The sequence below is a fragment of the Episyrphus balteatus genome, chromosome 3, assembly GCF_945859705.1.
Source record: "Episyrphus balteatus chromosome 3, idEpiBalt1.1, whole genome shotgun sequence".
Classification (NCBI taxonomy): domain Eukaryota; kingdom Metazoa; phylum Arthropoda; class Insecta; order Diptera; family Syrphidae; genus Episyrphus; species Episyrphus balteatus.
Genome location: NC_079136.1, coordinates 68,085,583 through 68,105,353, shown reverse-complemented (window position 1 = coordinate 68,105,353; position 19,771 = coordinate 68,085,583). Strand labels below are relative to the sequence as shown.

General features: G+C 31.5%; 2 protein-coding genes across 9 annotated transcripts in view; both read left to right on the top strand.

The window, feature by feature from the left end:
- The first annotated feature begins 1,491 nt into the window (after nucleotides 1-1,491).
- LOC129913051 (uncharacterized) lies at nucleotides 1,492-8,448 on the top strand. 6 transcript variants are annotated; one of them, XM_055991436.1, is made up of 4 exons: nucleotides 1,492-2,179; nucleotides 2,296-2,456; nucleotides 2,531-2,638; nucleotides 8,272-8,448. In XM_055991436.1, the coding sequence occupies exons 1-4, from the start codon at nucleotides 2,021-2,023 to the stop codon at nucleotides 8,390-8,392; spliced, it is 549 nt and encodes a 182-aa protein (XP_055847411.1). In that variant the 5' UTR covers nucleotides 1,492-2,020; the 3' UTR covers nucleotides 8,393-8,448. The 6 variants fall into 6 exon arrangements, 5 of the variants coding, with proteins under 5 accessions (XP_055847411.1, XP_055847415.1, XP_055847412.1 ...); XR_008771969.1 differs by lacking the exons at nucleotides 1,492-2,179; nucleotides 2,296-2,456; nucleotides 2,531-2,638 and adding exons at nucleotides 4,831-5,045; nucleotides 5,117-5,275; nucleotides 5,336-5,449 and having other exon boundaries at nucleotides 8,272-8,387; XM_055991437.1 differs by lacking the exons at nucleotides 1,492-2,179; nucleotides 2,296-2,456; nucleotides 2,531-2,638 and adding exons at nucleotides 4,835-5,041; nucleotides 5,117-5,271; nucleotides 5,336-5,449 and having other exon boundaries at nucleotides 8,272-8,447.
- LOC129913047 (uncharacterized) overlaps nucleotides 2,252-19,771 on the top strand; it is a 248,694-nt gene continuing 231,174 nt past the window's right edge. Inside the window, exon 1 of one of the 3 annotated variants that reach the window (XM_055991432.1) lies at nucleotides 2,252-2,263. Coding sequence is in view for 2 of the 3 variants with exons in the window: in XM_055991431.1 (XP_055847406.1) it covers nucleotides 13,460-13,517 (58 nt within the window). In the remaining variant the exon portion in view is untranslated. Of the gene's footprint in view, nucleotides 2,264-13,211; nucleotides 13,518-19,771 lie in introns of those variants that run through there. The other 2 variants (XM_055991431.1, XM_055991430.1) reach the window with 2 other exon arrangements.

Genomic DNA, 19,771 nt, shown 5'->3' with positions numbered 1-19,771 from the left:
TTCTCCCTAAAAACGGAGTACGCTTTTCTCGTAATCGTTTGTGGTTCCCCCCGGTAGAAAGTTCTGAATTGAACACTTACCTTTCGTCGTTATTGTCAACATCAACATCTGATTTTAGTTGGGAGTTTGGATCAAACTTGTGAAAAAATCGAAGATGCTTATTCATAGCTGATGGGGATTGGTTATATGATATTCTACTACCACAAACTTGGCAGATAACATCCTTTTTATCCTCACTTAATGTAGAGAACCGCCAAATCCAACTTTTTCTTTTTTCACTCATTTCACTTTCTACAATAACGAAGAAACGCAACACTTTCTTAATAATTTCATACAACTCAAGTACAAAAACTAACAGTTTACTGTTCAGAGCATTGACAATAATTTTAATAAACAAGATCTTATTATGCTCAGACTAAAGGTAGTTAAAGACTATAAAATTCAGGGGCGGACATATCATTAGAGCAACCATCAGGGCGATATCCCCTAACCAAGAGGGCTTACGCTGTCTGTTCGCGCGTAAAACTTCCAAGTAATAATAAATAAATGCTACAATTGTTAACTCAGCTAATAACTTTGATCTTAAGCCCAAATAAAGAAACAAAAATTATTATGATGTTTTTTAAAAATTATTTTTACTATAACATCACTACAAAATTAATAAAAACAAAGAGAGGCCCCAAATTAAGTCTTTCCCGTTGTACCCACTATGGTTACTGCACTCTTTATAATATCAATGAATGAAGTGAGTAATTCCTTATATTCACATTGACCGCACAGCCTCTCTTGATTGTATGATCATAGGATGAGTACATTCGTGAGCATTGACGAGATTATGTAACATTCGCGTATCAGAATACAATGCACGACGACGCTTATAAGAAACATCAAAGTGTAATATGTAGGTATTCTTATGACGGAAACAAAGAACTTTTTTCAAAATAAACTTTTTTTTGTTAAAACCTTACCAACGCAGATATGGTTCTTTTGAGAAATAGAAAATTAATTTTATAAAAACGTAACAATTATTATTGTTTAAACCGTGTTTCTTATGAGTAATTTTTTAAAGGCTCATATTTTTCAAAACGAATTTTTCTTATGAACGACTAATTACTTATAAATAAATTAAACTAGACTTCTCTGATATTTTCCCTCATTTTATGCTATTAAGAACACGTTACCCGGTTTCTCGGGTACCCGCCACTTAAAATACCCGGGTACCCGCACATTCGGGTAATACCCGCATATTCGGGTACCCGGGTACCCGGGTATTTATTGAAACGGGTATTACCCGGGTAATATCAAGAGCCCTAGTTCAGACATTTTTTTATAAAAATTCTTCATAAAAAAAAAAAACAATAATTCCTATCATCAAACCAAATCAATCAATGGCGTTAAAATTGAATACCTACCTTACTGCTAATGAACATTATAACAAGTGGAACTCTTTCAAATTGCAACTGGTCCATTTCATTTATTGTTGGAAATGGCATTCATTTAAATGTGCAAATTGAAAATGTCATTTAGGTATCCACATTTTTTGTTTTGTATTCGATAAAACAACACTTAGAGAAAAAGTGTGTCGAAAATAATTTATCCTACTCAATCTTGAAAAAAAAAAATATACAGAAATTATTTTCGTGGATAACATTAACTACAAAAATTATGGTCCAATTTGTTCAAAGTTTTGTTTAAAGCCTCAGCAACTTTTCATCAAAGAATTGGCTTCTCTACCATTGAAAACGGTGTATTTTAAATAGATGCTTTTCTATATTTCAATATTTTCATACAAATATTTTCTTTAAGTGTATTAACCGAGTCCACTTATGCTAAATTCCATGGTTAGATGCTATGTCACGAATCAATTATATCCACCATCTCTTGAATGATTGCACAAGTATTTTTGTTCGTCAAATAAATTTTAAGTGCAGTGTCATGTATCGCTATCAATACTCAACCCAACCTTAATATATTTGCACACAATTCAATTAGTTGTCAACAGTGCATTTTCTGATTTACCATGAAGCAGTTTAGCTCAAAACACTTTATTATCTTGTATGCAGTGCATGCCTTTTTGATAGTTGACGCCATTGCCGACGCCAGCAGCAATTTAAATAAAACTGTCAAACTCGAACGTGGAAAACGGTATTTAGATTTTTTGAAATCAAGTCGTGTTTTTGTATGTTATTTTTTTTTTGTTTTTCAACCTTTTATTTATTTTGTGTGTTTTCTTAATTAAATAACGAAACGAACTTATTTAAACAATGAAAATATTATAAGCTTTTATTTATTTAGTTTCGTGCAAATGTAAAGAATAACATTTTGGATGTCAACGCACTTTTTGCGTATGCATATGGATTTCGATCAAATTATCCAATAGATAATGATAAAAAACAAAAACAAAAACATGCTATGAAAAGAGATATTTATAAAACGCTCGAAACTTTTATGGATGGGTAAATAAAGTTTTAAAAAAAATATTTGTTAAGGTTGTTTTTAAGTTTTTTTTTTTTTGTCATTTTTTTTGTAGACATGGTTTTGATGGCAAGGCTTGTATTTTGAAATCTTTTTGTACAGCAATGAAGGAGGGACCGTCTCAAGAAGGGATATTGTTCAAGACCTTCAAGACAATTCTAGCGTAAGTTTTAGTGTAATGTTATTTCTAAAAGTAAAAGTTGACCTCTCCACCTTTTCAAACGTTAGCACCAAAGCCGTTAACTAATTGCATTTAAAACTAGGCAACTGTTGAGTAGCATTTTTAAAGAGAGGAAACAAAAAAGTCTTCCATGGAGTAAGCCCTGACGATGACGTCACGAATCGGCTAACGACGAATCTCATTTAGAACTAGGTTATCAATGAATATGTTTCAAAGAAGAGCATTTCTTCTAGTGGAAAATATGCAGGTATTAACCACAAACCTAAACTGGAAAGTAAATGTAGAAGAGCGGGTTAAAAATATTAGGTACCTTGCTTTTCCCTAGGCTCGTATGCTAGGTTTTACTGTAACTGGTGCTACTGTGAAACTATTTGCCTTTGCGTTTTACCTGCTTTTTTCATTTGGTTTGTGGTACACTTGATTTTTCCTAAAGAAGTAGTAGAAATGGTTAGACATTTTCTTAATGATTGTTTAGTGTTTTCGTCGTTCGTGTTGAAGTTGTTAAATTTGGTCAGAATTGAAAGGATTGAAATCGGCTGTTATCATTGGATTATTTGCCATTTATTTTGAGCAACTTAGTAGAAATAGAGCCCAGGGAAGGCGATGATTCTAATGCTAGATTTAAATTAAGAAAATCAAAGGCCATTAGAAAAGTATATTTTGGTTTCTATGGAAAAATATTTCTCGTCAATATTACTGTCATTTGCAGAAAAATCGATCTTAAAAATCGTGTGTTTTTGTTTTTTCAAATTTTTCTCAATATTTTCTAAAACAAAAGTATATTTTATTTCACACAATCTTAAATAAAAGGTTTTATGTTTTAGATAATCTAATCGAAAATCAAAAGTTTTTTCGGTAACTTTTTTGATTAAAAATTGGCTATTTTTTCAAATTAAATTCGTCAAATATCCAAAAATCAATTTTTTGATCAAAAAACATTTAAAATAGATAGAAATAACAAAGTAATTTTTACCCAAGTTTTGTTAAAATCCAACCATTTTTGTAAAATATAAAAATATAAAAAAAATCATATTTTTTTGCATTTTTTTCAATAGTTTTTTAGATTATCCCCCGTATTTATAAACGTTGTATAACTTTAGACAACTGTTTAAATTTGGAAAATGTGGTCAAAAGCCTTGTTTATTGTTGTCTTATAGCTGTCAAACTTATACACAAGAGTAGATTGTCTTAACCGCGAATAATGTGATTATTATTTTTATTAAATAAAGTATATTTCCAACAATTTGTAAAAAGTTATGCAGTGTATAAGTAGACAAAAATCTAATAAATACGACTGTATATGTATAGCAAAATGATTTGAGTAAAAGTTGTAGACACTTTTACTATCTACAACTTTTGCATTTCATTTTTTTCGATAGGTCTACTTTTGACAGAAATCGTAAAAAAACCCACTTTGTCGCCCACCCACCTCCTTTTGAATTTTTGTTTTTAAATAACGGTAGTTTATGTCTACATAAGTTATTTTTGTTAGCTGCGATTTAAAAAAAGAAAACTAAAGTCGTGTCCGTGATTTAAATACCGTTGATCCTGTTGAGGGGGAAACTGAAACATCAGCAGATTTGGATGACAATGATTCGATTTGTGATCCAGACTTTTTTTGCTGACAATTCAGTGAACGAATCTTATGTTTCAGTTGAGTCTGAGCTTTCGGAAGATATCGCCTAATGTGTTTTCAGTCAATTTCAAAACGTCTCATCTAAAGCCAGAACTATAATTTGGCGGATGGAGTCGGAAGCTTATGGAAAACAACAACAATTGACAGTAGCTTCCGACTCCATCCGCCAATTATAGTTCTGGCTTAACACTTAACAAGTTGTTCTGTATAGCGATTGTTATCCAGGACAACATTAAGACTTTTGCAGCTGGACACTAATTTAGAGATTTTTGATCATAAATTTCTTCTTCCTGTACATTCTTACATGGAATGTGACGTTGACCATGCATTAATTGAAAACAAAAAGAAGCGAACAACTGTTAAAATACATCATCCAATTCCATCAAATTATTCATTCAAATAATAATAGTACACACGTGAATTGAAGAACCTACTATTTTGTCTATGCTAATGATAAATTAACACCTACGAAAATTGACCCGATAACATTCTTCGTATTGAATCACTTTGTAGTTTATTCACATTTGCTGTTTAGTTTAGTTCAATTTTTGTCTTGAAAAGGTTTCTAGAAGTATTTTTCAAAAACAATACAAATAAAAATGAAATTCAATTCAAAAATAATCATATTATTCGTAATTAAAACATCGCTAGTAAATTGTTTCGCAGATGAAATTAATTGTAAAAATAATGAAACACTTTTAAGTCGTCCTCGACGGTTTTTAGATTTCTTGGAACAAACTCGTATATTTGTATGTATGTTTTTGTGAAATTCAAAATTTTACTTGAACATTTATATGAAAACAACATTTTTTTTTTGTGTTCAGTTTCGTGTTAATTATAAAGTGAACGTTGTTACATGGGGAGCAATTTGGGCTCATGCATCTGGCTGGAAGGCGAATATGAATTTGTTGAACGATAACAAAGCTTTGAGGCCATTTCGCAGAGACACATATGAAATGTTGCAAAAACTTTTAAATTAGTAGGTGAAGTTCAAAAATACTTTGAAAAAAATGTATAAGATTGATTTTTTTTTGGTTTTCAAGTCAAGGAATAGATGGTCAAGCATGTATTTTGAAAGCCTTTTGCACTGCAACAAGGAAAGCTGACGGGGAAATGGCTAATGGAATGTTATTTAAGCTGTTGCGGCATCTGTTCAAGTGAGTAAATTTATTATTTAGGTGATAAATAGGAGAGAGAGTAATGCCTTAACAGTTCCATATTTCCATCCGGAATATTGACCTTCGGTAATTCCTTTCCACCGAAGTATCCTCAAAATACTTCATAAAGTTGTGGTTAACCGACGCACGTCTCATCAAAACTTGATAGAAATTTCTCCTCCAAAAGCGTGAACATAACTTAGATGCCGGTGGTATTGCAAAAGCATTACGCCATACGATAGTTAGAAGTGCTCTATAATTTTTGATGAAAATTCAGCGGAAAAAGCTCTACTATTCTATCAAATTTCAAGATTCTACGATAACCAGAAGTGCTCTTTAATATTTGATAAATGGGTGGTTGCCACGCCCCCTAACCAATTCTCAAATTTTTTCCTTGGTAAAAGTTACTAGCTCTACCATTTTACGAAGTTACAAGATTCTACGATAATCAGAAGTGCTGTAAAATATTTGATGAAAATTTATTGAAAATGGCTGGCAAAAATTCTCAAATTTTAAATTTTTCTCTTTGTATAAACTACCAGTTCTACCAATTTTACCAAGTTTCAAGATTCTACGATAGTCAGAAGTGCTCAAAAATATTTGAGTAAATTAAGTGAAAATGGGCGGTTACCACGCTCCCTGAATTGAAAATCTCAAATTTTCGATTTTTCCAAAGCCCATGAACGTGCCAAATTACAAGTTTCTACAATAGCGGGAAGTTTTCCATAATTTTGATGATCTGTCAGTAGGTCAGTTACAGTATTTGCGATTTTTGAGGCAATATATCTCAGAAACTACTCATCGTAAGTAGCTGAAATTTTGTGAGGAGCTTGGTTTTTACCAGCTTAACAAATGAAGCGGGTTTGAAATTTCTGACATCTTTGGTATGGAAGTTTCTGACATCTTTGGTATGGAAGTTAAAGGGGGGTCGAAAATGGCCTGAGTTGTTTCCTGTAGATAAGAGTGTAGTGCCAAAGTTGCTAGAGAAAGGCTTCGCAGCCTTTACAAAATCGATTACGATTGCCCTTGGCTGCGCATTTTCCATTCCCACGGATGAATTTATTAACTCAAGGGACCGGTTGTATGTTTCTTCCATCTTATTGGGAAAGCAGGCAAAAAATGAACGGCAGAACTTTGTTGCAAAAAATCCGTGCACCACCCAAAGCTGGCAGAACATAACGGGACATATTTTAAAGATCCGCCTTCTCTCTGACTCCGAATATGATTATTCGTTCAGGAGCCCCGCTTCCTCTGTCAGCCAGTTAGATACTCGGGAGCGTTTGTCAGCAGGAATTACAATGTCAGACAGGGTGTGCGGGATGGGCGTTGCGTGCTCCCGTTTCCAGCGTTCCCGTTTTATCGCTGTCTAGAGGTTGAATGTTTTTGAGTCATGGATGACAGCTTCAGCTTGAACCCCTTGCATACATCATCATCACAGCAAGTAGCTGCCTCATTTTCACAGTGTGGGAGGTGCGAACTATATCACAGGGCACTGGTTCAGGGCCGTGGTTGGGCTCCTGCATCACAAAAACGATTAATCCCCTTGATATTGCCTTGTCACGACATCTGAGACTCTGGAACTTCTATAGCACCTCCAAATAATTTTGAAGGGATAATTGCGATACTTCGAGTAAATGAAGTCTTCAAAATGCATCTCTTCTCCTCATCTATTTGGTTTTACGCAAATTATAGCAGATTTAACAGGAGAGCATTAAAACCTGGAGGTTTTGCTAACACATTGCATTCAAATCGAATTTTTATAAAATATGGAGTAAAACCCTTTTCTGGTTGCACCGACGATATATCACATATTACACACAATAGGAATCACCCTGTAAACTCTTACGACACTATGCAACTCAATAATATTCGTTGCATTACACAGACAGAACCAAACCAATTAACACATGATATAGTTCATAGTTTTTCAAACAAGTGAATACTCAGAAAGTTTCCTATAGGGAAATTTGTTTTTTCCAGCTAAAAAAAATTACACCATTAGAATTTTTTACATCAATATCAAAGAGATACTCTTCTAAACTAGACATCGCATAGTGAACGTGATTTGTGATATTTTTTTTATTTCTACGATTAAAATGTTTTCATATTGCATTCAAGGGTGATTGTTCTGAGAAATGAGATTTTGTTTGGTATTTTTTATCACTTGTACATTTTTTACATCAATTTTTAATTGGAAGCTAGTAGAATCGGAGAGTGACGGAAAAATTCGTGGAAAACGTTATTTAGATTTCATCAAATCAAGTCGAATGTTTGTATGTTTCGGTTGAATATTTTTTTTTGTATTTTTGTGATTAAAAGAAAAATTCTTTTATTTTTATTTAAGTTTCGTATTAATATAAAATATAACGTTTTTAATTGGACAAATATTTGGACCCATGGTGTTGGTTTTAAGGCCAATATGAATATTTTGAATGATAGAAAACCTTTACGGCCTTTTCGACGGGATACGTATGAAGTATTGCATCAACTTTTGGATTTGTAGGTCACCAAAGGATTTTTTTTAATTTTGTTTTAGTTGTGAATTAAATGTTTGTATTTCATAAAATAAGGCATGGATTTGATGGAAAAGCGTGTCTTTTGAAAGCATTTTGTGTAGCTTCACGAGAAGCGAATGAAGGTTTTTTAAATGGAGTTTTATATAAACTGTTACGATACATATTTGAGTGAGTTTATATTTATCAAACAAAAAATTAAAAATTATTAGTAACATTTAGAAACATACATTTACATGTGCATTGTGCACAAACAATAGAGTTATATAAAATTATTAGATAATTAAAACTATTTTTTTCTATTTGCAGATTGAATGAACACGACAGAAGACATTTTAAATATTTGAAGGACGAAAACTGTGATCAAATTCTGCATCATCATTGTCCTTTGAGTTTTAATAGCATATCACCATTTACTGATGACGTTTAATACAATTTTTAATATTATTTGGGTTAAAAACTGAGAATTTGAAAATAACTTTACATTTTTAAGTGTCCTTAAAACCTTCTTTAAAAAAATATTTGAAAACTAAATTCAAATAAAATGATGTTTACCTACATAATGTACATAAATATTCTTTTGGTGTTGTTAAGATTTATTTTAAGGGGGGTATTACCTGGGTAGCCGGGTATACTGGTACCCCAGAAATGCGGGTTCCCGGGTATACATGTAATGGAAATCACTACCTCAACATAATCTTTTAAATTTGAATAAGATAAGTTTATAGAAGATGATGAATTCCAAATGGCCACAACAATTATCTGTTCAGAAAATGTTTCCATATCTGTTCAGCGCACGATAGTGAAAACATAAGCACTTTCAAGGAAACAATGAAGGACAGCTTACAACAAAGATTCAAGGTTGACAGTTGGGGGCTGAAAGAAGTTCTTACAGAACAAGTCTCCTAGTTTATGGTCCCTAGGTACAAGAACTAAGATGCTTAGAACGAAGAAGTAAGAAATTCAAGATAATTTATAACCAGCAACGTCCGCATCGTTTGAGCGTTGTTTCTCTAGTGCTCCGCTTAGATGTGGTAGTGTGTAATATGTTTTTGAAGAAGAAGAAGTTAAGGTGTTCCAATGAAGATCTTGAATACGTTATTTTATTTCAAATGATATGGCCAATGATGCACACGAAAGTGGTGTTGTACACCCTTTGCAGTACTAATCTGATGCAGTAAGCTTAAGAAACGAAATAATGATATGAGTTTTTTTAATACTTTATTCAAAAAACGTTAAATTAATTTCGTTTTCGATTGGAATCGCTAAAGGATTGACTCATTCTGAGATCCAATAAGTAACCTCAAACAAATTGACTATTTGTTGATCAATTTTATTTGGAGTTGCAGGCTAGGGCTGCCAGAAAAAAATTTATTAATGTCGGGACAACAGGTCTCAAAAGTCGGGACAAATCGGGACAGCAACAAAATACATGAAATCGAAAATGAAAATAATAATAAAAAGAATTACGTATAGGTGATTACAAACTTTTTCATGCATAAGACATAATCCTAAATTGTTGTGGTCTTCTTGCAAAAGTACCTATGAGTTGGTTAAAATTGCATTTTTTGAAAATCTTCGTTTGGAAAAAAAAAATAATAAAGTCTTCATCCATAAAATAAAATCACATTTATCGTAGATAGGTAAGGTACTCGCTGTAAAATCGTCTCTTGATAGATCTTTTAGTAAATGTACTACGCCCCAAAGCATCAATTTATACTTTCAACAGTTTTCTAATTTTGGAGAATGAACGAATTCGACCTAAAAATTTTTTTCTTGTATGTACCTATAATTTGAGTGAATTTTCTTATATTTATAACAATTTATTTTTAATGCAAGCTTTAAGTCATTTTTATTTTGTTTTATTTTTCTGCATTAAAAATAAATTTTTTTAAAGAAATGGTGAAATTTAAGAAAACCTAAGATTTTAGCATTAACACATTTCAATGTGAGATCGCAATTAAAATAATATTTTAATTGTGAATGTTCCACATCTCAGTTACATAAGTAACTATTATATTCTCTTTTGTGAATTAAAACAGATAAAAGTCATTTTCATCCATTAAGAAGTCTAATTTTTTTCTACTAAGAGGTTTCGAACAAAGATTGATTAAGAAACGGAATGTCGGGACAAAATTGGGACTTTTTGTAAATCGGGACAGATATCGGGACAGGGTTTAAATGTCGGGACTGTCCCGTCGAAATCGGGACGTCTGGCAGCCCGCAACTAGGGCTGCCAATGCTCAATGCACCAACTGCTGAAGTTCCTTCTTTAATATACCTAAGTTTCACAGCTATTTATTGCATCTTTGTATTATGTATATTCTTCTTTTGTAGTACTGAATGCTTTTTTTTTTAATTTTCTTCTGAGCATTATGTACAATGATTTCTGAATTGCATTTCCCAAAGTCTGCTGGATTTTAGTTTGGGATTTCATAAGCATAAGCTCTTATTGTGCTATTGATTGTTCATTTTTATTGAAATATTCCCTGCATGCATTTAAATTTTATCTTGAAAATAGTTTCGAAGATTTTTCTTTTATAAATTTGAGATTAAAATATTCTATTTTTAGAAAGTTCGAAGATAAAAATTTCGCACAAAATATAATTATTTTTCTGCACAGCAATCCTTCAACTAATCTTTTCCCAAACATCCTTAGAGAATTTTAATAAGTAAGAACTTCAATCTTATACGTTTAATATTGTGGCCAAATCCTAAACCCCATTCATCTTTTGAACACCAAGATTGCGGTTCTGACATATTTACGCAAAATCTAAACTTTCAATATTCGGTCAAGGATACTATAAAAAAACAAACCCTTTTTTGGGACAGTCCCCCAAAAAAAAAGTGTCAAATAAACTAGTTGTTTTTGTTTTTTATTTAACTTTGACATTATCTCATTAAAATAATATAAAACATTCGCTGCCTCAGATTTGATGAGGGTTTTTTTGTAATGAGATACATACCATAGGTAGTTATTAAAAAAAAACTCAAACTCAACAAACAAAATTCTTGTCTGGTTTTTTTATTTTATTTTTTTTTTTAAGGCAATGATTAATGAGTTTCAAATTCATTTCTAAGAAAAAAAAATTCAAAAACTCACTCCCTTACCAATTTTTCAAATTAACCCCAACAAAAAAGTATAAAAAAAGAAATAAGAAGAAAACCACAAACGTGTCTAGCAAAAGCTTTTGATCTTTTATTGCTAATCAATTCATTGAGTCATAAAGAGTCTTCTCGCAGACAAAAATATATAAAAAAAAAAAAAAAACATTATAATGGCATTATATGTGTACAACACATACGGATTCATATCATTATCCACCCACAAAACCATTAACTTAACGTACATCTACCAAACGCCAACGTTAAAGGACTTCTCCCTTTTTTTTTTAACCACACATATACTCAAGATATACAGACGACATAACCTATAATCCACTCCGTCTATGCAGCAGCGCCAAAGTTCATCGGTCGATTCTATATGTACCTAACCCTCAATGTAAGTATTATAACCCCCATCCTTGGTTAGAAATTCTCTCAGCTATCTGCTATAATGACTACGAGAAGGTCTTCGGTATTGTACTATGTTCCCGTTGTGTCCACCAGATTGATTTGTGTATAGGTCATGCTCGGCATTAGTCATTAAATAGCGTTAACACAATCTATATAACCTTGGGACATGAGTAACTGTTACGAAATACAACACAGAAAAAAAAAATTATATTAAAATTCCATTCAATTATGCTTTCGAGAAAAAGGATCTCCTCTGACACTCCAAAACAAAAAAAAAACCTCTCCAGAAGCATGAAACATAATTCCATGTTTTTCTTTCTTTCTTTATATATTTTTTTTTTTTGATATATAATTGGTCTTGCGCGATGAACCTTTTCAACATGCACAACTCAACAGCAACAGAAGCAGCAGCAGCTCCTTCTTGCGACGAACTGCACCCTCGTACAGCATGACCTTATAAACTAATCGCTTTAGCTTGGCTAAAGTCCTCCGACAACACCTTATCGTTTTTTTTGTCCAGGTCCTTAACATCGCATTGAAAAATGGCAAACAACTGCCTGTTGATTCTTTTAGCTCCCGCTCCCAAATAGATCCTACGCATGTCCTCGAGTTCAGCACATATACACCCACAACTTCCAGGGGCTCACATTCCCATAACGGTTTTTTTCATCTCCCCCTCATAAACTGGAAAAAGCTTATATTCTCCTAATCAAAAAATCCCCTCTTGGCATTTTCCACAAAAAACAGATTGTTGATTCCCAAACTGTTGCAAACTCGAGGCGCAACAAATGAGCTTTTTCCCTTTGCCTCACCCACATTATAGTCGTCGAAAATTCCACCCACCCGGTACCACACAGCAAGAACCTGGGATCTAATATATCCAACACAAAACTGGAAAACCATTTTTTATAATACTCCTCCACACAGGATTCTTCTTCCATAACTTGTGCCGTTTTGTGCTCTTCCAGAAAAGGACTCTTTTTCAGTCTAGGATAAACTTTATAGTCGGGCACAACAAGTGCGTGTTGTAAAATTCTTTTCGGTTCAACCAAAAAAAAAAAAGAGTGTGGAGGAAGAATAAAAGTGAATTAATATAAATAAAATAGATTAATGTGCATTTAGTAGGTCCTTCCGCACCTGCTGCCACTTTTTTTCTGGAATTATTCCCCCCCTCGTTTATATATTACTACAACAACCACCGCTATCGACACCACCGCCAATTACAATTTTTTTCATTTTGCATTGTCATAATCATTATCAAAAAAAAAAAAAATAGAAAAAAAGTGCGTAGAAAAAAAGGATCAAACAACAATAACAAGGATAATTGATGATGATGATAAATGTGAACTGATGCAAATCGGATACGGATGTGAATGGCCTAACGGTTCAGTGTAGCCCAATTAAAACGCAATTTTCTTGTAAAACAAATCAGAATAAATGATTTGAATTTGAAAAAAAGGAAAAAAGTGAAAAAATAAAAACGCCATAGCGTCGCGTCGGTAGGCGTTAAAAAAATATAGAAAATCAAGAAAAAAAGAAAAATTCTTCCACGTACCGTTCTTTTCCCAGGACCTTGTTATTTCGTCCATTTTGTTTGGTCTGGTTGTGTTACCTTCGTTTGGTTTTTATTTTTTCGTGTGAAATTGTTCATTCGTTCGTTATCTTATACCTAATCAAAATATTGGTTTTTGAGTGCGTTGATTTTTTTTAATGCAAAGAGCTGTTATTGGAGTGTTAAAGGAGGTTTGGTTTTTCCTATTGATTTTGAATTTGAATTCAAGTTGTTGTTGTTTTTCTGATTTTAGCAAAAAAAAAAGCTAAGAAATTATTGTGCAGTGAATAAAAAATAGTGAACGCGTTAGTGAATTTTGAATTTCGTGCAATTTGACGTTTACTACAGTGAAATCAAATTGTCTAATAAAAATAGTCCTTTTTTTAGTCCTAAAACAGTAATTTTTTTGGTAACATTCAACAATCTAGCATGGATACCATTTGGATAATTGTCATTTTTATGGGATTACTTCATTTACAGCTAACAAGTGAGTCAGAATTTTTCTACTTCTTTCTATATTTTTTTAAATTATAGGTGTCTTATAGGAGTTTTATACCAACTCTAAATTATATCTTACTTTTTTTGGTAGAGACATTTAATGTCTCTGAAATTAATATTTACATAACTTATTTAGGTGTTTGAGAAGATAATAAAGGACCTTTTTTTTCTATTCTATGTTGTAAATGTATGTAAAGGTGAAAGGTTAAAATTAAAGAGTGTTGTCATTATTCTTTTTTTGTTGTTGTTTGTTTTGTGTTTTTTTTGGAGGACATTAAACTTTTTTGTTTTGTATAAGTTTATTAATTGATGTCGGTTGACGACGACGTCGTTGCGGACATTTATTAACTTTTTAAGATTAAACGAAAAATTACTTTAGGGATTTTATTGGGGGTTTTTTTCTCATTTTTGTGGCTTGAATATTTGAGTTGAAAGTTAATTATGGTGAAAAAAGGTAGTAGCTGTAGAGTAGTGTGTAATAAATGTATTTCTTGAATGTTGATGACAGTAATGAGAACAGAGAAAGGACTTTATATTGGAAAGGGTTGGATAAATATTTTCTTTGTGAATTTATGATAAATTGGTCTAGTTTTTTTTTTTTTGGGAAATTATAGGTGTGTGGTGGGAAATAATTTTTTTGGAAATGTTCTTACCCGACCGAATAAGTAGGTACAAGTAGGTACCCGTGAAAATGAAATGTGTTATTACGTGTGGGAATTATTGTGTATAGTTGTTTTACATTGGATATTAAGCTAAAAACATACTCTGTTTTTTTAATAAAAGGTTGCTTATAATTTTAATAGATTAATTATTAGCATAAGTTTTTTCCACTGAGCATTCATCGAGTGGTTCCAATAAAGTTGCTGGTTTTGGTATTTAGGTTCCTTTCCACTTGGTTGCACCACCTCAAACGAGGTCTTCCTCGAAAACTTTCTACAGCTTGCACCAAATCAATAACACTTTATTGCAGTTCCCAGATTAGATTTATAGAATACAAAACCAATTATAAATTCGAAGTTCTTTATTTTTTGCCAACCTTTTTCTCGGTTTCCATTTTTTCTAGTGTCTCAAAAATAGTTTAGTTTTTAAAACAAATAAATTGCTTGTAGACGATAGAAAGCTAAATGAATGCCTTATGTTGTACACTGTACAGTATTGGGAGAAAACAATCGGGAATTTTTTAAGTAAAAAAAATGATATTTAGAAAAACTCTATGAAACTAAGCGGATTTTTCAAGAATTTTAATTATTGAAAAGTTTTTTTAGCATTGTGAATTGAATTAAGGACAAAGCCAAAAAGTATTCAAAAAGAAAATGTAGGGAAACTGTCTATAGCAATCAAATTCAAATTTTATCGTTCTACCAGATTCAAATATTGGTGATGGTTTGAGGTTTTGTGCAGCTGCAGGCTGTATTTCATTATATTTAATCAACTTAATTGTAGATCGTTTCCAAATTAGGATTACAAAATGCTTCGATATGCAATGGAAGAAATGCCTTTCCTTTGGTCTTCCAGCAATAAAATGTTTGTAAACGTTGTTCTTCAAAGCTCGTTAAACAGTGGTTTGGGACAAACAATATTCGTCAATAGCCAATTTGAACCCGTTTGAAGTTTGTGGATCATCTTTAAAACTCAGTGTACCACGAAAAAAAAAACGGTCCAACGCTAATAACTGAATAACTTTCACATTTCGAAAGATAAGTGAATGAAATAAATTGTGAACAAGGCTAAAAATGTTGATCACCATAGTTTCCAATTTTTTACACATGTAGTGAAAGGGAGTACATAAAACATGATAAACATTTTCGTTTTTGTAGACCTTCTATTTGTTTTTTAGATAAAAGTTTTTTTATTTCTAACTTAAAATGAAATTGAATCAAAGGTTAAGGTAAGGCAGTTTTAAAGAAATAAAAATTTATTTTTTATAGGATAATGCTTTTTTAAACAGATCCAAGCAACTGAAAAGATGTAACAACTAACAATTAATATGAAAAATATTGCTGTAGCTGTAGATAAACCAATTTATTACCATTTTTAATTGTTAATTTAAAGTATGTATGTAAAGTATAAAAAATAACAAAAAACCAATTCATAAACAAAAAAAGAAATCAATAACTTATGAGGTGAAAGAGACATTCTTTCCACCGTGCATCGCTTTAAGACTATTTTTTGACTTTTGTGACGCGAGTTGTAATCTTTGTGGCTTTTGATATCCACGTTGTCGAAGAATCTGCTTGTGTGGCCTTCCTTGGGAGAATACCTGAAACTAGAGGTGTAGCAAATCGTATGTATTCGTTACTAAAATGCGGGTATTTGCTTCAGTAACGAGTAACGAAACGTTACTTTCTAAACAGTATCGTTACTCGCATGTTTCGTTACTGGGTACTGAAGTAACGAAACATACGAGTAACGACCCCATTCCAATTTCAATACTAAATCATCCGATATATAAGATACGAAACGAAGTGATACACTCAATTTGGCGCATTTAGCATCTCGTATCGATATCATTACCGTAGTCGGAATGCGAACTCCAGATAATTATCTGGAGTTTACTTTTATCTCGATAAAAACAGTAGTGCCAAGGTATAGTTGAGTTATCGATAATAATTTATACAGAAATATCAAAAGAGACGTTTTAGTATTTTCTCTATGTGGCCGAAATATACCTAAAAGAAACCAATGTGTTTATGACCTTTTTGTTAATAGTCTTGAAATGTAGCTTAAGAATTTGTACATTCTTGTGTTTTGGTTTTTGAAAAAATTTGTGAGTTTTCAGTGCAAAATTTTCAACTAAAAAAAGCTGAGAAAACGAGGTTTGAAAATCACTGTCAATAGAAAAAAAAAATGAAAAATTTTTCGACATGGTTGTATTGAAGTGTTAATATTCTGAGATCTGCGCGATTTACTTTTGAAATAATATGGTCTCGCGCTGCGGGCGAGATATATTATTATATGTATGTACCTACCTTAAGTAGGTACCTGCATAAAAACTTTTTGAATTTGAATCTTTTCAAAATTTCGAATCTCTTACCCTATTTCATTTTATTAAATATTTTTGTTCTTTTATATTATAAGAATGCATTGCATTTTCCAAAACTGGTGTGACAATAACAATACCTTTTAAATAACCACTTAATAAAATAATTTGATAGGAAATGTGACAGTTTGGAATTAAATGAAAGTAACACGAATCCACAGAAATTGATAATATTTAGGTTAATGTTGTGGAAATGTTTATTGGACAGGTAATTCTTGTACATACTTTTCGATTGCTTTTTTATATGAAAAATATACATACTTGTATAGCGTATACCTACCTAATTATTTATGAATGTGGACTTAAAGTAAATTACTTTTGGGATTGAATATGCAGTCTCTTGTGTCTTATTTATTCTAACAGTTAATTAATAGTAAATGTGTGGCCTAATTTATATGACTTGTAAGACAATATTTTAATTATATTTACGGTGACCATATTTTTGAATTTTAAATATTTAATGAACTTAAACAGAAAATACAAAAAACAATAGTTAGAAACTCGGTTAGTTTCTAACTATTGTTTTTTGTATTTCAAAAAGTAAGACAGAAACAAATCTTCCGGAAAATCCAAGTCAAATTCCACATTTTTTTAAAATGTTGAAATTTTTGTTTGAAATTCCCCGTCCAACTAACTACTGTTGTCTTCTGACTTTTTTCCCATAATGCAATTTTCACAAAAAAAAAACTGTTTTAAATGCACGAATGCACGTCAAAACCCTCAGGATTACAAAGATTAAAATCGTTTCTCTGTATCAAAATGTAAATTACATTACGATTTTTGAACTTTCAGAAAACTGTGACATGTTCACATTATCATTTTTTTTAAATTCGTTTTTGTTTCAAGAAAATTATAAATACTGAACAAAAAATGAACAACTTATGAAATAATGAACATTTTTATGTTTTTTAGCACAAAATAATTCATAATGAACATGTCCTTCAAATAATAAACAGTTCATTATTATAATGAACGGATGGTCACCGTAATTATATTGCCCTATATACAAAAATTCGTAAATAAGAGTATAACCTAATCAGAAAATTATTGATTAAATATACTACACACTTAATTATTATCCAGTTGAAACATAGAAACAACGAACGAAGTTGAAACGATTTAAGATAGACACAAACAGAACAGTTTTACATAGGTAATAATGTTGTTCCAAACAACAAAATCTATAAGTACCTACTGAATGTAAAATAAACTGGCTTTGGAGTATATTTCCGCCTGAGGATACAAAAAATTTATTTTTTTTATAATTTGTAAAAGACGAGTTATGTATTTACCTAATTGTTTTGGTAGACACATACAAAAGATCCAAAAGAATAATTTTCTGATAGAGAAGGATCCACCAATTCCATAATACTACATAGAACCCGTAACAGAGTTCGAATTTAAAGTTAATGGTCTATAGGTTGGTGTCTCATGTCTCATCATTTGAACTGAGCACTTCTTGTTTTTTCTCGCACCTCTACCTCTATGTGCCCTAATTTTTTGCTGTATTAAAATTTGAGCAAATTTCAAACTTAGTTTGTACCTTGAGTTCCAACGAAAATAATTTTATTTTTTTTGAATAGATCAACATTTTAAGTCCTATGTTGCATCATCATAGTCCCCCAAACCCATTTTATAACGCATGCGTTTATTTTGTGCGTGTCCATGTCCAATGACTTTATCGAGTGCAGATGGAGTATCTTGAAGATTGCATTTATTAGTTGAACGTTTACGATTTTGCGGTGCGGGTGTTGGCATTTCGTCAAAGTCTCCGGAATCTGGAACTGTTTCATTTTGCTTAGGATTAGTATTTTCCACATTTTCGCGTATTTCAACCAAAGGCTTGTCTTTTTTTTTGATAAATTCGAGCTCACCTGGAAAGCAATTGGTATTCCAAACTATTAAAGTTTTTTTTTAAATATTTTATTAAGTTTGAACAACGTCAATTATTTGTTTTTTAAAAGTCCTTTGGCATCATTAATTTCACAAAAAAAAAAAACAAAATGTTCCTCTTCTCTTTGGTAGAATATAGATTAAGAGTTAGTATCTAAAAGATTTCATTGTTTTAATCTTGATGCAAGAAGTTGAGCCTTCGATGTCGAGAGTCCTAAATCAGGAATAAGGTCAAGTTTGGATCCGTTACAAAAGACGAAGAAATAGTAGGTTCATTGAATGATTTAGTATAACATCCACTAATTTCGGATCGAACGGAAACCCCAAGTAAAGCTAATAGTTACTTTAACCAAATCAGATAATGTGTTTCGTTAAGATTTTATGATGAATTCACGACAAGTGCGGCAAAAGGTGTCTGGAGAATTTTAACAAGTTGTTTGCATTTTGAAACTAACAAATAAGATATGTTATAAAATAAAAACAATATGTTCCAATTTCCAATCATATGTGATTTTTTTTTAACATTATTAAAATTTACATCAACTCTATTTTGAAGTAAAACGTACCTAGGGAATAGAATCACATAAGCACTGGTAAATGGGACACAGGGGCCAAAAACATTTTTGGATTATGATGTTTTATTTATTTTTTTTTTTTTTTGTAAATCTTATTGGGATCCTCGAAAAACCTTCGGCTAGTATTACCATCATTCGTGTTGCCGAATTTCGCTTAACATGTCTACTAGTTATCCAGCATCGTTAATATCAAAAACTATAATATGTTCCTTTGCTTTCTAATTTATGAGAAAATTGAAAAAATAAGAAAACCATTTTTGTAACTGATTTGTATTTTGATTTCTGTTTTCGATAACTCGTATCATTCATGCAAATTATATTATTTAAAAATAGAAAATACTTTAAAAATGGATTTTTTAGCTATGATTAAAAATAAATAAATAATAAATTACATCAGATAAATTACTATTGATTTCTTCATCATCTTCCATACTGATTTCATCATCTAAAAAGAAACAAGGTTACCACGTTTTAAGGTATTTTATATGAATTAAAAAAGTTGTGTTTTACCGTTAATGTAATCTTCAGCTTCAGAATCGTTTTTATCAGTCTCAATAGGCTATAGATGTACAATATCGAAGATGGAAGAATTAATTGTATCGCCTACAAAACAATTGAAAATATAGCTTCCATCAATAAAGTTTAAAACATTTTCTTCCGGTTTAAGAACCGTTGGAACTTTAACGTGGCTATTTTTCCAGATATTTGTGATATACATACATCTCAATAACTGTT

Coding starts and splice junctions, on each gene's coding strand:
- LOC129913051 (XM_055991436.1), top strand. CDS start 2,021: ATGAAGCAGTTTAGCTCAAAACACTTTATTATCTTGTATGCAGTGCAT. Junction 2,457..2,530: donor CTCGAAACTTTTATGGATGG/GTAAATAAAGTT, acceptor TTTTTTTTGTAG/ACATGGTTTTGATGGCAAGG. Junction 2,639..8,271: donor ACCTTCAAGACAATTCTAGC/GTAAGTTTTAGT, acceptor TTCTATTTGCAG/ATTGAATGAACACGACAGAA.